This window comes from Phalacrocorax aristotelis, chromosome 1 (genome assembly GCF_949628215.1).
Source record: "Phalacrocorax aristotelis chromosome 1, bGulAri2.1, whole genome shotgun sequence".
NCBI lineage: Eukaryota > Metazoa > Chordata > Aves > Suliformes > Phalacrocoracidae > Phalacrocorax > Phalacrocorax aristotelis.
The window spans coordinates 158,577,911-158,591,856 of NC_134276.1; the positions used below are offsets into that span (position 1 = coordinate 158,577,911).

Genomic DNA, 13,946 nt, shown 5'->3' on the forward strand with positions numbered 1-13,946 from the left:
GTGCCTGGCATTGCAAATAAATGATCTGCAGCAGTTAAATCATGTTTTTGCGACTAAAGCATTATACAGATGAGAGCCCTATCAACAATAGTCATCCAGTTGGTGCTTAGAAGATTCTTAATGCATTTCTAAATCAATTTCATGCATGACCTTTTTTCACCACCAGGGTCAAGGCCTAGCTTCACATTCTTCGTGGAGAACACCATAAATGTTTCACTTCCGGGCACACCAGACAGCTGAAGCTTAAATCAAAAGATTAATTTTAAACAGTAGGTCCTGATTTGCTCACATTAAAATACGACTTCCAATGACTCCATCACTTTCAGTAGAAACAAGATAAGAGACCAAGCAAACTTATTGGGTCAGGACCAAGAAAGATATATTTGTTACAACTAAGCAATCTGTTATAATAACCACAGCAAACTTGTGATGTTATTGGCAGCGTTTTGTGATTTGTTTCTCTTTTGTACAAAATGGAATCCAAGTACTGAGGTGGGGTATTTTTTCTTTGCCAGTATATCAGGAGTTTGATCACCTTCTGGAGGAGCAGTCCCCCATTGAGTCGTACATCGAGTGGCTGGATTCCATGGTGGACAGATGTGTTGTAAAGGTTGGTAAGCAGGAATAAGGACCTGCCTCACTGATATGCATTATAAGCCCTATTCAGGTCATGGATTTTTAGCAAAAATAGAAAGGAAAAATTAAAAAAAGCCATGCATTGGTAATAAGCAGGAGTAAAGCAGCAGAAAAGCAGCAGTGGGCAAAATCTCACCCAGTTTTCATGCTCAGTATGAGAACTGCTCAGATTCAGGATTCTGCTTTATTCTGCTCTTGTCTAACCTAGCCTAAAAGATTATATTCAAGAATAGAAGAGAGTTGAGGTTTCCAATTAAATAAATATTTCAGGGGTATGGAGAGATGAGTTCAGACTCATTCTAACTACATAGTACAAATAAAAAGCATAACCTAGTCTGGCCTTATAAGATTTTAGTGAAAAGGATATTTAGGCTAACTAATTAATTTATAATCATTCAAATGTCAGGATGAAAGTCTACATTACCATTCAGCTGGGGACACATTAATGTTGCCTTTTGAGTTGATTTGGGATACCAGGGACTTGTATTTTATTTTAATTTAGGTGCATGCAGAAACCTATAAAAATAGTTCTAAAGTGATCAGGCATCAACATAATTTTACATGGATTATGAAACTATATGACTGACTATTTTAAACTCTGTCACTAACTATACTTTTTATTACCATGTTCTATTAGAAATTCAACTCTTCATGCTAGTTGTTAGAAGTAAAAAAAAAAAAAGTAGGCTGCCTCTCTCTCTGCTGCAAAAGACCTATACAGAAAAAAACAGATAATTCCCCAGATTAATTGAAATGTATTGATTGTTTTGGGGAATTTTTCTTTTAGTCAGTGGAATGCAATTTGTAATTCAGACAATAACTGTTAATTTTCATGAAGAAGTTGACATGAATTTTATTAGCTGATTGGATAAACCTAATTCTTTAACACACATATGGCTATGGTAAATACATTTTTGAAGAGTTGATGGATAAAGTATGCTTTCTGGAAAGTATTTTTACTAGTGAAATAACTATGTGAATTCACAAAAATGAGAACAAAAAGGAACAAAAAAAATATATTCAACAGTAAACTTTGACTGAAATATTAATATAAAATTTCAGTGTAGAGCAAACATTCTTGGTTACAAATTGCTTCCTTGATTAGGAAGCAAGAATGGACACGTAAGTAATTAGGTAAAGATGAAGATCAGAGTAATTTTTGGCAGTCCTTTCATCATTTGTAAAGGAAATTCAGTCTTTGTGTTTTGAATAATACTTTATGATTTTCTCTTTCTGAAGGCTGTATATAGTTACAAGGTGGCTCTTTATGTAAGGTTGTTGTTTTTTAAAACAATTTTAGTGTATATTTTAATGTGAAAATAATGGTAAGTAGTTTTTCAGTATAGAACAAAAGAGATATGTGCATCATTCAGCTGTATCAGGCAGTAGAAATAAAAGTTTCTCCATGTCAGATGTATCTGTTTTCTTGCAGGTAGCTGCCAAGAGACAAGGCTCTTTGAAGAAAGTAGCTCAGCAGTTCCTCTTGATGTGGTCCTGTTTTGGCACTCGAGTGATCCGGGACATGACTTTGCACAGTGCACCCAGCTTTGGTACTTTCATATTGTTGTAGTAATTGTCTGCCACAGTAAAAAAAAAAAAATATTCTGTATCCTGACTTGTAATGTGCAGTTTAAGTGAAACCGTAACCAGTTTTCACATGTCCAGGGCTCTAACAAAAAAAGAGTTGGGGCTCATGACATTTGGAAATAATGCTCAGACAGACATCTTTCTTCAAGGTCTGGCCAGGGGAGCTGAAAACATTACTACTTCCTTCTGTTTGCTGTCAGCCAGTAGCTGGATTTCTGAGTCACAGGTCAGCTGCAGGAGTTGATTACAGGAGCATTCCCTAATGCACTCCAGTGCAAAATAAGCCTGGTTACCCAAACCATTCTGACCATGCTGAGAGAGATGAATTTGCACTGAAGTGGATGAAAAGCTCTCCAGTGAAACACTTTGCTAGATCTGCTTTTAAAGGACATAACATTTTAAACTAACCTTTGCAAAACAAGTGTGTTTCTATATCTTAGACAGATTCTCTTCCATTCTATTAGAATTCAATCAGGGTGGAAAAATAGACTTTTACTTTTTGAATCAAAAAGCATGTTGCTTTTCTACAGTTTCAAAAGTGGCTTTGTCTTGAATCCTGGGATACAAAGAATTCAGATGAAAATTGGTTAAAAGCAGGAATGACAGAAAACGGACCACTGTGCCATGAATATGAACATTCACAGTCACTTGGGACCAGGTTTTGTATGAGGGATGGTTTTTATAAATGTACATTTGTCAGAATATTTTAGTAGAAGATTAATAATAAATTTATGCAGGCACTACATTGAACAACTGCAAGGTTTTCTGCCAGCTGATCTTTGATGCCCTTTATGCTTTTAGAACCAACTAACAGCATAAATTCAGATACCATCTGAGAGGCACAATATAACCTGTATTTATATTTTAATCTGAAACTAATTTCACTAGCTTCCCATTGTAAAGAGTTTTCTAAACAGGTATTACCGAGTCACCATTAGACAGCAGGATAGCAAGCATCCCCAGGATGATTACAATTTCCATCTGCTAGCTTGTGTTTTCAGTACCAGTACCCTGGTCACATCTATTTTCCACCTCCTCTAGGAGTCATTTTCTCCTTGAGTCACTGCAGCTTTTCTTTTGTTGTGGGCATAAAAGTAGCTGATACTGCTTAACAGTATACTTTCCCCCAGTGTTCAAAGATCCCTTTTCATGAGTGTTGAATAAATGCTGAATTTTGTTTTCTAGCACTTCGGGTAGCTACACTTCTCTCTGCAGACATAATCCTAACCCGTTAAACACACCGCTATCCAACAAATGACAAAACATCCTGCATTAATGCAGTGTTGAGGCTTCACTGTTACAACTCATGAAATGCTGACATTAAAGTACCCCTAAGGATACATTATTGCTACTGAGTTGAACGTTCTAACATTATTTTTATTCTTGTTCAGGATATGTTTGTAACCTAATCAAGCACCCTCTCTTTCAAAGCATCAGTCGCCAAAATGTCTTTAATCAAACAGGGATTCCCCAAATAGTTATTAGACTACCAATTGTCTGGAAGATGTGTAGAGTGATCCTCAGCTGTGATTTTTGGCTTATTAACAGAAACACATGCCACATAGCGAGAAAATGTGAAGTTTGAGAATTAGTCGTTGGTTTGAGTTTGGGATATGATATATAATATAATATAACGTAACACAATATCTAAAAAAATAACGTACCTATGTCTCTGTTATAAATGTGGGTCTTGAATTTGTCATTTTTGAGAACTTTAACTGCTCAGCTAAATTTTTAGGTTTTTGTCTTTTATTTTTTTGTCTCTTTAGTTCGCTGAGAATATCTGTGTATACAAAATGCGTGATTTTCCTTCCTACATGGACGTATACCTTTGAACATGAATTTGATATATTTATATGCAACCATAGTCAGGGAAAGAATGTGCTGGTCATAGCTGATCTGTTTTTCATGGGTGTGTGGTGTTATAATGAGAACTGGATCAATAACTTCTTTTCAACTTGGTAACCAAAGCAAGACTTTAAAAAAAAAAATCATTGTGGTCAGTGTGAAGCTGAGATAGTTTGGGATTTTAATCAATTCAGAAACTTGTTTTTAAAAAAAAAGTAAAATCAAAGAGAATTACTTTGCATCTGCTGTGTTTTGGTGCTTAAACTACAGTTGCCTGCCTCAGCAGTCCTGAATCAGTGTTAATTGCTACCAGAGCAAGGTTTCTAACCAAAAGGCGGGAGGATTTGTCCTGCAGGAGGGTTTTCTCATCTCTTCTTTTGAAACTTTCACTTTGTACAAAACACATAACCATTTGTTGAGCTGCAGAGGTCTGCAGCCTGCTAGGCATGTTTTCTCCTGGGAGGTGATGGGAGAAGCATTGGTTCAGTCCCTGTTCTAACTCTTATTTATACAGGATGGAGTTTCCTTGCTCAAGTGTGTCTCCAGTAGAGGCAGGAGGAGATCTGAGCCTTCAGATTTTCAAAGAGGAGAATGATACCAAAACCATACCCTCATCCTATTGGGCAGAAGCTTGGGCTATCCCTCCCTTGTTTCCCCCAAAATGTCCCAACTGTTATTTAGCCAGGGACACAAATTTGTAATAATTTGTAATAATTTGTATTAATGATGCTACTCTTCGCTGCAAGGCCATTTGACACATTGTTCATGGTTTAGAGTTGAGCAAGTTCCAAAAGAATAACCATTGAATGGAAGCAGCTCAGAGCTAGATGGCAGAAACTCTTTTGCACTTAATTTAACAGAGTTCCTTCTAGCTTTTCAAAAAAATGTATGCATTTAAGTGAGTTCTATGGAAAGAAACAAATACTGATTTACTATTCTAAATATTTACATCTATATACCTTTGTTCTTAACGTCGATAAAATGTTTTGCATTTTTACTGCATTGGAAATTGTTTCAATGGACTGATTTTAAATTATTTTTTCCACTTCAATATATAGACTCAGATGCTCACAGTGTAATTTTTTTTTTAAGTAAAATAATGTGTTAAATGACAGGATCTTTACTATATACAGGACAGTACATTTTTATCTTTGAAATATACAATACAGAAATCTGATTGGGGGAAGATGGAATACCTGGCACTGGACTAGCTAGCACAGAGATTTGATCCTGCAAAGCTTTTAAGCATAGTGGCATGGGCAGGTTGAAACAATTGCTGGCAGAAAAAAAAGCTCCTCTCTCTGTCTTGCTCCCTCTCCCTTTTTCTCTGTGCCTGCCTGCCTGCCTCCCTCCTTCCTGTCTATGCATATCAAAGGCACAGTTGGTGGCAGTGTTCGGGTAATGCACCCAGTGTATAAACTAACTAATTAGTAATAGAAGCTCCATGATTTTCTCTAGATCTGGAAATCTCACTTGTTTTGCTACTTAAACATAATTGCTGTGTCTGTTAATAGCTGCTGGTAGTTACTGTACATAATCACTGCCATGATTTCTGTTAACTCCTGAAAACTGGAGCCAAATGCTATTTATTACTGTAACTATGGTTTCTTGAATTACTTCTTACCTTTTCCTAAGGAAGTGTATGGTTTGCCAGCCACAGTTGTATTTGTTTCAGTACTTAAAGATGTACTTGAAAGAACCAAATAGTTTCATGTGAACAACAGTAGCTTGCAAACACAGAATAAATTTTTGTACATTGTGCTGAATAGCTATTCACTGTGTCTCTGAAATGTGTGCCCTGATATTGGTTTCACTCTACAGCTTACATTTCATTTGAATCATTTAAAAATGTAAAAATATTACATTCATTCAGTAGCAACAACTTGTTTGTCTAGTGTCTTTCACGCAAATTCTGGACTCAAAAACTCTATACAGAGTTTAAAAATACACGGTGGGAGAAATAATAGGAGAGGAAGAGAGAAATTCAAAAGAGCGACAAAGGCACTGAAGTGTTTATAAATGCTGCATTCAGTATTGCCAACTCCAAGTCTTCAAAATAAAGCATTAGACCCCCAAAAAACAAAGACATTTTTTAAAAATAGCAAATATTGGGTTTTTATCATTTGCTTGCTAGCATTTTAGTGTTTAGGGTTAGCCTTTCCAAATATTTTTATAAACTACAGGCAACTTTCCTTAAATTATTTTTTAATTAAAGCTGAGCAAGGAGTTTGATGGGAAACACTAAATACCCTGAGCTTTATACCATGGTATGAAGTTTGCCAGCATTTAGGCCTGTTTTTATTACCTTGGAAATACTTATCAGTAGTACCTGCACTAAAGTCAACGAAAACTTTCCACTGAAAAACTATAGTCAGAAGAAGAGCAAGCATTTTGTCGAGATTCTTGATAATCTAGGTTTCTACTGAGGAAATCTTAGGTCAGTAACAAGGTGATCAGACAGGTCTGCTGTCTTTATTGTACTAAATTGAATAGGATTTTGTTTAACAAGGCTTTGAGCCCAGAAGATTTCTAAAACAAAATTCTCTGCAGTAGTTAAATGACAACCTCCACTATTTACCCTTGCAAGGCTGGGAAAACTCATTGCCATTTTGATTTGCATAGATACTTGAAACAAATGAAAAACTGAATGCTTCAGCTTCACCAGCAGCCAAAGATTTCCTCCCTGTAGTAAAGGTGTTGCAATCACACATGTCCTTTTTCTGTGCTGCCTTGCCCAAGAACACAAAGGCACATGTTCACCTCCCAGTGTGTGTGCTCAGCTCGTATCAGTGACGACAGAAGCCATGCAGGCGTGGAGTGAGAGAATGAAACACAAAGACCATCCGGGTCACAAAGGAAAAGAATGTGCTCAGAGTCGCTTTGAAAACTGAATTGCCAACTAGAATTGTATAAGGATATAGGGTCTTTCAAACCACTTCTTTTGCCCTTCAACAGTATGTTTGAGTAGAGAAGTTGGAGTAGGGGTAGTTAGCTTTGTTGTGGTAAAAGCTAGTATTCCAAGATAAACCTAACTTGCCTGTGAAGAAACCGATCATTATGAAATTTGATTGATTTTGAAACTTGTTGCACCTTTTTCCCATGGAAGTGTTTTTCCTCAAAATGTAGTAATGGAATTTCGAAAGGAACACATCTAGATGAGGCTTTTTTTTTTTTTTTTCTGGCAGTAGTTGATCTGTTTCCCTCTCAGCTGGAGATCTTTCTCTGGTTTAAGCCAGGTGCTGGATTGACTATTATTTTAACCTGGCTGCATTTGCAGTTGCCATACTTATTTAAGGACTTATATGAACACATTTTAAATATTCCATGCAAGTCTAAGTAAACATAGGGGCTTTTGGAAAAAAAAAAAAAAAACAAAAAAACAAAAAAACACATTATATGATCAAATCCTGTCTGGAGCTATTACAGGTACTCTGTGTCATGAAGTCTGTTGCATAAACTGACCAAACTCCATCTTGAAATTTGTCAGTCTTCTCCTACGGATTAATATTATTCCTTTCAGGAGGACACTACACAATGCCTCAGCTCTAATGCTTTGCTCCTCTAATTTTCCCCTGAAATGCATCTATGATCTCTTCTTACACATCTATTTTTGTGGCTGTGTGTGCTCTAGGGCAAACATTTCTTCACCATCCCTGACATGTATCCTTCCTTAGAAATTATAGGAAGCAACTCACTTCCTTTCTGCAAAATGAAGCCAGCCGTGCATTTTTAGTAATTTAAAATCTATTATGCGTTACCCGCATCCTCCTGGTAATCTTCTCCGTACCAGTTTCAACTTGTACTAATTTTTCTTGAACATGGGTGACTGGAGTTACATGCAATATTCTAAGTGAAGTTTCACCAGTGCCTTGTGCAATAGTATTAGTACTTCTTTTTCTACAGAGGAAGTATAGAAAACAGAGGATGATACAAATCTCTAAGGGCAGTACTTCTTACAGCATGCTATTGAATTTCATTTCCATTACTTTAGTTCATAGCATCACCCAGTCCTTCCTCCTAACAACATTAGCAAGTTCTCCATCTGTACTCAAATCTTACTTGAGGATTTGTGGCAGACAGCTATCTGTATAATCTCCTTTTACTATTAATTTTCAAAGTGCTTTTTGACTCAATCCCCACATTTTCTTTTCTCCATACTCTTCCCTTGAGTCCTTTAGCCCTTAAGTTTTTCACATTCCTGTCATGGCAGTATCCATGGCATCTTCAGAGGAAAGCACAGAAACAGGCCAAATGTTATGCTGCTGATATGAGTCAGACTGATAATTAGGAAAAGATAATGTAGTAGGAGAAATACAACAGAGCAAGGATTTGGCACAAGCCTTTCCATTTAAGACATCCACAATTTTTTCTAATGCCTCTATGTTTGGCAGTTAATGGATGTCTCATCCACTCCAGCCAATGCACTGGAGATGTACCATAATGATATTTGGAAGATTGTTTCTACCTTCCTATTGATTAGCCTCTCATTTCTTCGTCCAATGACACAGGTAGTTCAGAAAATTCATACCGGGAAGTGTCACTAAGGCAACCAATTCAGGATTCTACTTCTGACAGAAACTTATATCTTGTCCTTTAGATAAAAGGAAACAATTCAATGGTTCAACGCTAATGTAGGAGAATACAACTGCATCAAGTCCCACCTCTCAGCTAGGCAGCTTCCTTGCACCCTAAACCACAATAATTGGTATAAATACAAGAGTGGACAGAGTTTGCTAGTCCCCAGTTTTGCTTTGATCTCTCTTACCTAGAGTAAGAGATACTTCAGTGATAGTAGCATACAGAGGCAGTCCTACTCAATAGTGTTTGTGTTGAATACTGTAATCATTGGTTTAACAAGTGTATTGAGACAGTCAATGGCTTTTTTGTTTGTTCACTTTATTACCAGGGTCTTTTCACCTTATTCACTTGATGTTTGATGACTACGTATTGTACCTGCTAGAATCACTGCATTGTCAGGAGAGAGCTAATGAGCTAATGAGGGCAATGAAAGGAGAAGGAAGCACAGGTGAGTTTATTCTTTTATTTGTCTTTTGTTGTTTTGTTCCACTGGATTCATTATTTTCTGTTAGGACATTTCTTTATCCTCACCTAATCCAGTGAGGTTCACCTAGGAGCAAAGTGTTTTCCAGTTCCATCATGATTTGAAATAAGTAATTTGTGAGTCATTGTGAGGCGTCCCTGGTTAATACATTGTGAGAGAGGCCTGCCTGGTTCATGCTTTAACTCTGGGTGTCTGAACCCCATTCCTAAGCACACACTTGGTGTTTCAGTAAGAGATTTTTGTACTGAGCCTTTAACCTCAGTTAGTCTGTCTAAGCCACCATTGTATTTCAGTGAACCCAGTCTTGAGTCTCTCTCACCTTGGTTTAACACTAAATAAATTCACTGATATTAATGGATTTTACCAGTCTAAATAAGAGGGAGAGATGGGAGAAATGAGCAAAGACAAAAACCAAAGCTATCATTTCTTGTACACTTATGTCCTAAACACCTATTCAGAAGCAGATTCTGAGTCCTGCTCTACTCACTCTGCACTGACTGGCTTGAACAGAAGCAAACAGAGATTGACTTTAGTCTCTCTGCTCAGAGCAGCCCCTTGTAATGAGGGATCTTCAGTCCCTCATTTCATCCTTGCATCTCCCCTTAATTTTGACAAGTTAAACCCCTCCATCACCTTTGGAAAGTTCCAGTCTTCATTTTAGCTGTAGCTTAATTTGTCACCCTGTAGATTTATGGGAAAAAGAACATTTCACTGATTAGCGTAATATCTTCTGTGTTGAAAGACCTGGATTTAATTCATTGCCCTGCCATAGCCTCTTGTTTTTTTGACAGACAAGTGGCTTATCCCTGTGTACTTTCCACATAGCTTTAACAGCTAGAACTATCCAGAGTGTCATGTTCTTTAGTCAATGAAGAGAGAAGGTCATGGCCAAAAGCCACTGGAATACCCTGGAGATTCCTGTTTCTTTTGAATGTCTCTAGAAGGAGTAGGAGTGCCTGACTCAGAATGGACTCCTAATTTTAGATATCTAATAGTATATTACAGGAATATAACCTTAAGCTGTCTGTGCATGAGTTCCCTATCTATAGAACAGGAAAAAAAAGCTCTTTAAGAGGTCTTATGAAGGTACACTGAAGGTTGTAATGCTGAATGTTACAGAAGTACTGTTTCAAAGGTTTGTGACTCCTGCTATGCATTTCTTGAAATACAGCCTACAGAACTTAACTGATTGCATTAATTCTTTAGTTCCGCAGTGTTCCTTGACTCTACATTTAACTACGATTGATTATTTTTCTCTCATCCTGCAGCAGAACTACGAGAAGAAATTATTCTGAGTGAACAAGTTCCTCCAACTCCCTCCCCAGTGCCATTCTCCCCAGCTAAATCCGCCACCTCAGTGGAAGTGCCCTCTGCCCCCTCACCTGTCAGCAATCAGTCCCCAGAGTATGGTGTCATAGCAGCTACAACAGGTAGGTTGTAGCTATGGCAGCTGGGTCTGCTTGACGATGGTGTTTGCACTTGGTCACCTGAAATTGAGGATGAGAACATGATATGCTGGCCTTCAAGAGATTAGAAGCCTTCCCAAACAGAAATCTGTTTAAAGTATTAGTTATGCCTTCTGTCTGTATCCAAACATGATGTGCAATCTAACAGGAAAAAGATCTGATGTTTGGAGTCCAAAGGCCTAACAGGAGATCCCAGATCTCAGCATATCAGAATCTGCTCAGTAGCTGAGGCCCTCAGAAGAGCAGGCCTGTCACTTTATTTCTAAATGGTTTTAAAAATCAGTCCAATTTTTCATATTTCTAGTGATGCCTCAAAATAATTATTTATTAATACAGCATTTTTTGTCATCTTCAATGTCATCAAGGGCAATCAGTCTCTCTGAAAAATTTTATATACTTCAAGGAAATGTGCCAGGTATTTTAAGGCTTAGTGAGGTTTTCAAAATCTGGAACCGCTAGTGGTTCAGGAATTCCTGGTGGGTAAAATGGTAATCGGATATCTTTCAACTTTTTTGATATCCAAATATGTTTAAATATGTGCACAAGTTTCTCTTGGGAATGTTTTACACATCATTGATAACTTTCATCTTTCAATGTTAGAGACTAGGAATTACATGTCTGAAGCCTGTTTTCAGTTGCATACTCTATTATGGAAACCCAAGAGGCATTTGTATTCTGGTGGGTCCACAGATTAAAAACCTGTGCTGAAAGGTAGTCAATTTGTGGGCAGGATTGTCAGAAAACACTAAGCACAAAACTGGCTTCTTGTTTGTTCTGTATAAATGGGCAACCATCCTCTGTACTCTGATGTAAAACTCATGCATTACCTTTTGGATGTGGGCAGGACAGTCTGTCTGTATGATCAAAAGACAGTGTTCTCTTAACTCATGGGAAAAAAGGGCAGAAATGTGAATGACACTCAGAAGGCATTCCAGGCAGTGAAATTCCAGCTTTGCTGCTCCTCAGTGAAATGGGTGTATAATCAGAATGTGGAAACTATCACTTTTGTGTCATACTAGAAAAGTTACAAAACATTCTTGAAAGAATGTCAGAAAGTGATGATTTACCACACTGGAGAGTTTGGCAGTGGCTAAAGGACTAATAAATCTTTCTGACAAATGTTTTTCATGTTTTCAAAGGCACCACAGGGAAGCACAAGGCATAGTTGTGGTGGATAGGGATTTAAGAACATTTATCCCTACATCGAAACATAAAGTTTTTTCACTGTTGGAGACCATGCTATATTTAAGAGGGAAAGAGGATGGTATCACCCCCAGAACAGCTAGACAAAAGGCACATTATTCCTAGACATGGCAGATGAGCACACTGCTTTGGATCGGGCAGTGCTGGAGGTGGTGTGTACATTTGAGCCTGGAAACGCTGATTTAGTGGGTAGCTTCCTGTGTAGACACTGTGGCCCAATGGGATTGCTGGGATGTTATAACCAGAACTTAGTATGACGCAGAACTGTACACAGAAGTAAAAGACTGAAAGGCACGGAACTGTGTGGTCTCCAGTGGCATTGACAGGAATGGAGATTCGAGGGACTTGTGTTTAGGCTGCAGAGACTGTAACTCTGTGTGACCATCATAACTATTAACCCAAAGCTTATTCCGTATTTATAGGATAGTGTATTTGTCAGCTATCTTGGGCTTCCACCTTCAGCTTACTTGACGTAGGTGTTTGACCTAGGCACAGATCTGGGCAGTCCTGGGAACCGCACGGATCTTACATATCCCTCCTGAATCCCACGAGTAATGCAAGAGAATGGACTCTCACAAATATTACAAATGCAATTCCTCTTTGTTTTCATGTTGTTTGTTATTTTATTATAGTCTGTTCTATTCTCTCACCCTCTCTGATTTTTTTATGTCCTGGTAAGGCCAAGGTCTGCTAATTTGAAGTCTCAAGCCATAAACAGGATCATTTGGGAACAATGGTTGAAGGACCTATTCCCACAATACAGGCAGTAGAACTGGGTGTAGTTGTTCCCATAGCAGAACTTCTTAGGCAAGATAGCTATTTCTGATTATTTTAGATCTCTGTTTTTTCCAGCTTTTCATTTTTAGGTTGTTTTAAAAACTTTTGTTTGGTTGAATTGGATTTTATTCTTAGGGTCTGGTGAAGTACCACTTTTGCAAGTCTGAAAAGCATTTTTGCCTAGCGCAAGCCAAATTTGTCAGTGCAAGTAGTGGTCTGGTTAAGATTAAATGTAAGTATGTGGCCATTCCCTGGCCTTAATTTTGGCAATTAGTAATACCTCAATTTCCTATGTTCATCATGTAGACGAACTGATCATGTTTTTAGTTTGATAACCATTACATCATGGAATGCAGGGTTCATTCACATAAAGTTATACGAAATAGCAACCATGTTTCAGCTATGGGGAATTGTTATACTTGAAAATAGGAGTGCTGAAGATGTATTACATATAATCAAACTATTCCATATAGAGATTTGGGGCATTAATACATAGAATATTTTGGAACAGGAATCTCTGTTCTGGAGAGATATATTTAAAGTACACTCCATTAATTTTCTTCTGTGTTTTTTATGAGGTGAATGTAGGACTCTGCAAATGCATTGCAAATCTTGAGACCCAGTTCTATAGGTTTCCACTAGCTCTCAGTTCCCTAGTTTAAGGCCTCCTTAACTCTTTCTTGGTTGTGGCATTAGCAATAAAAATTAACTATTAAACTTGCATTTTAACTTTTTTTCCTCCAGTCAGTGGTCAGCACAAAACTCGCAAGCAAAAGAAAGGTAAATCCCATATATAGCATTCAGTGGTAGAACATCTGGCATGGCTTAGCTAACGTTTTATTTAAAACTTTTTGTTAAGTTACCAGACATTTAAAAGAATAATTAGTCTCCATCCTTTCTAAATCACAAAGGCCAGATTAATGATTGTTCAAACTGCAACAATATTGTAAGAAAAGTGATAGCTATGTGGCTGACTATGCTATTCTCTCTTAAAGCCCTTCTTAAAGCTGTGATTACTCATTTGCCAATGCAATGGTTTTTAGACAACCTGAAATTAACTCTGAATTGTAAGTAGTTCCTAATATGTTAGTAAACTAAGCTATGCTGATTACTGTTTAGTTTCAAGAAACGTATGTGTCTAATTCTTCAGGTCAGCAATGGTCATTTAAGGTCACTGTTCTTCCAAGTTTAGGCTAGGTATTCAAGTTCTGGGAATCTGGCACAGAGCTACCATCCCTCATATGTGTGTGTGTGAGTACAACAAACTTCTGGTTTTATCCTAAAGCTTCAGCTCCTGGACTCATACAAATATATGAGAACATCAGCTCTTGTTCAACAATCAGAGTTTAATTCTCATAGCTACAGGG

The 13,946-nt window shown here is 37.5% G+C and overlaps 1 protein-coding gene across 1 annotated transcript in view; it reads left to right on the top strand.

Moving 5' to 3' along the window:
- RFX4 (regulatory factor X4) overlaps positions 1-13,946 on the top strand; it is a 95,981-nt gene that overhangs the window by 63,013 nt on the left and 19,022 nt on the right. The window contains exons 12-15 of the mRNA XM_075089499.1: positions 516-610; positions 2,069-2,186; positions 8,978-9,097; positions 10,402-10,563. Coding sequence (XP_074945600.1) covers positions 516-610; positions 2,069-2,186; positions 8,978-9,097; positions 10,402-10,563 — 495 coding nt within the window. The remainder of the gene's footprint in view (positions 1-515; positions 611-2,068; positions 2,187-8,977; positions 9,098-10,401; positions 10,564-13,946) is intronic.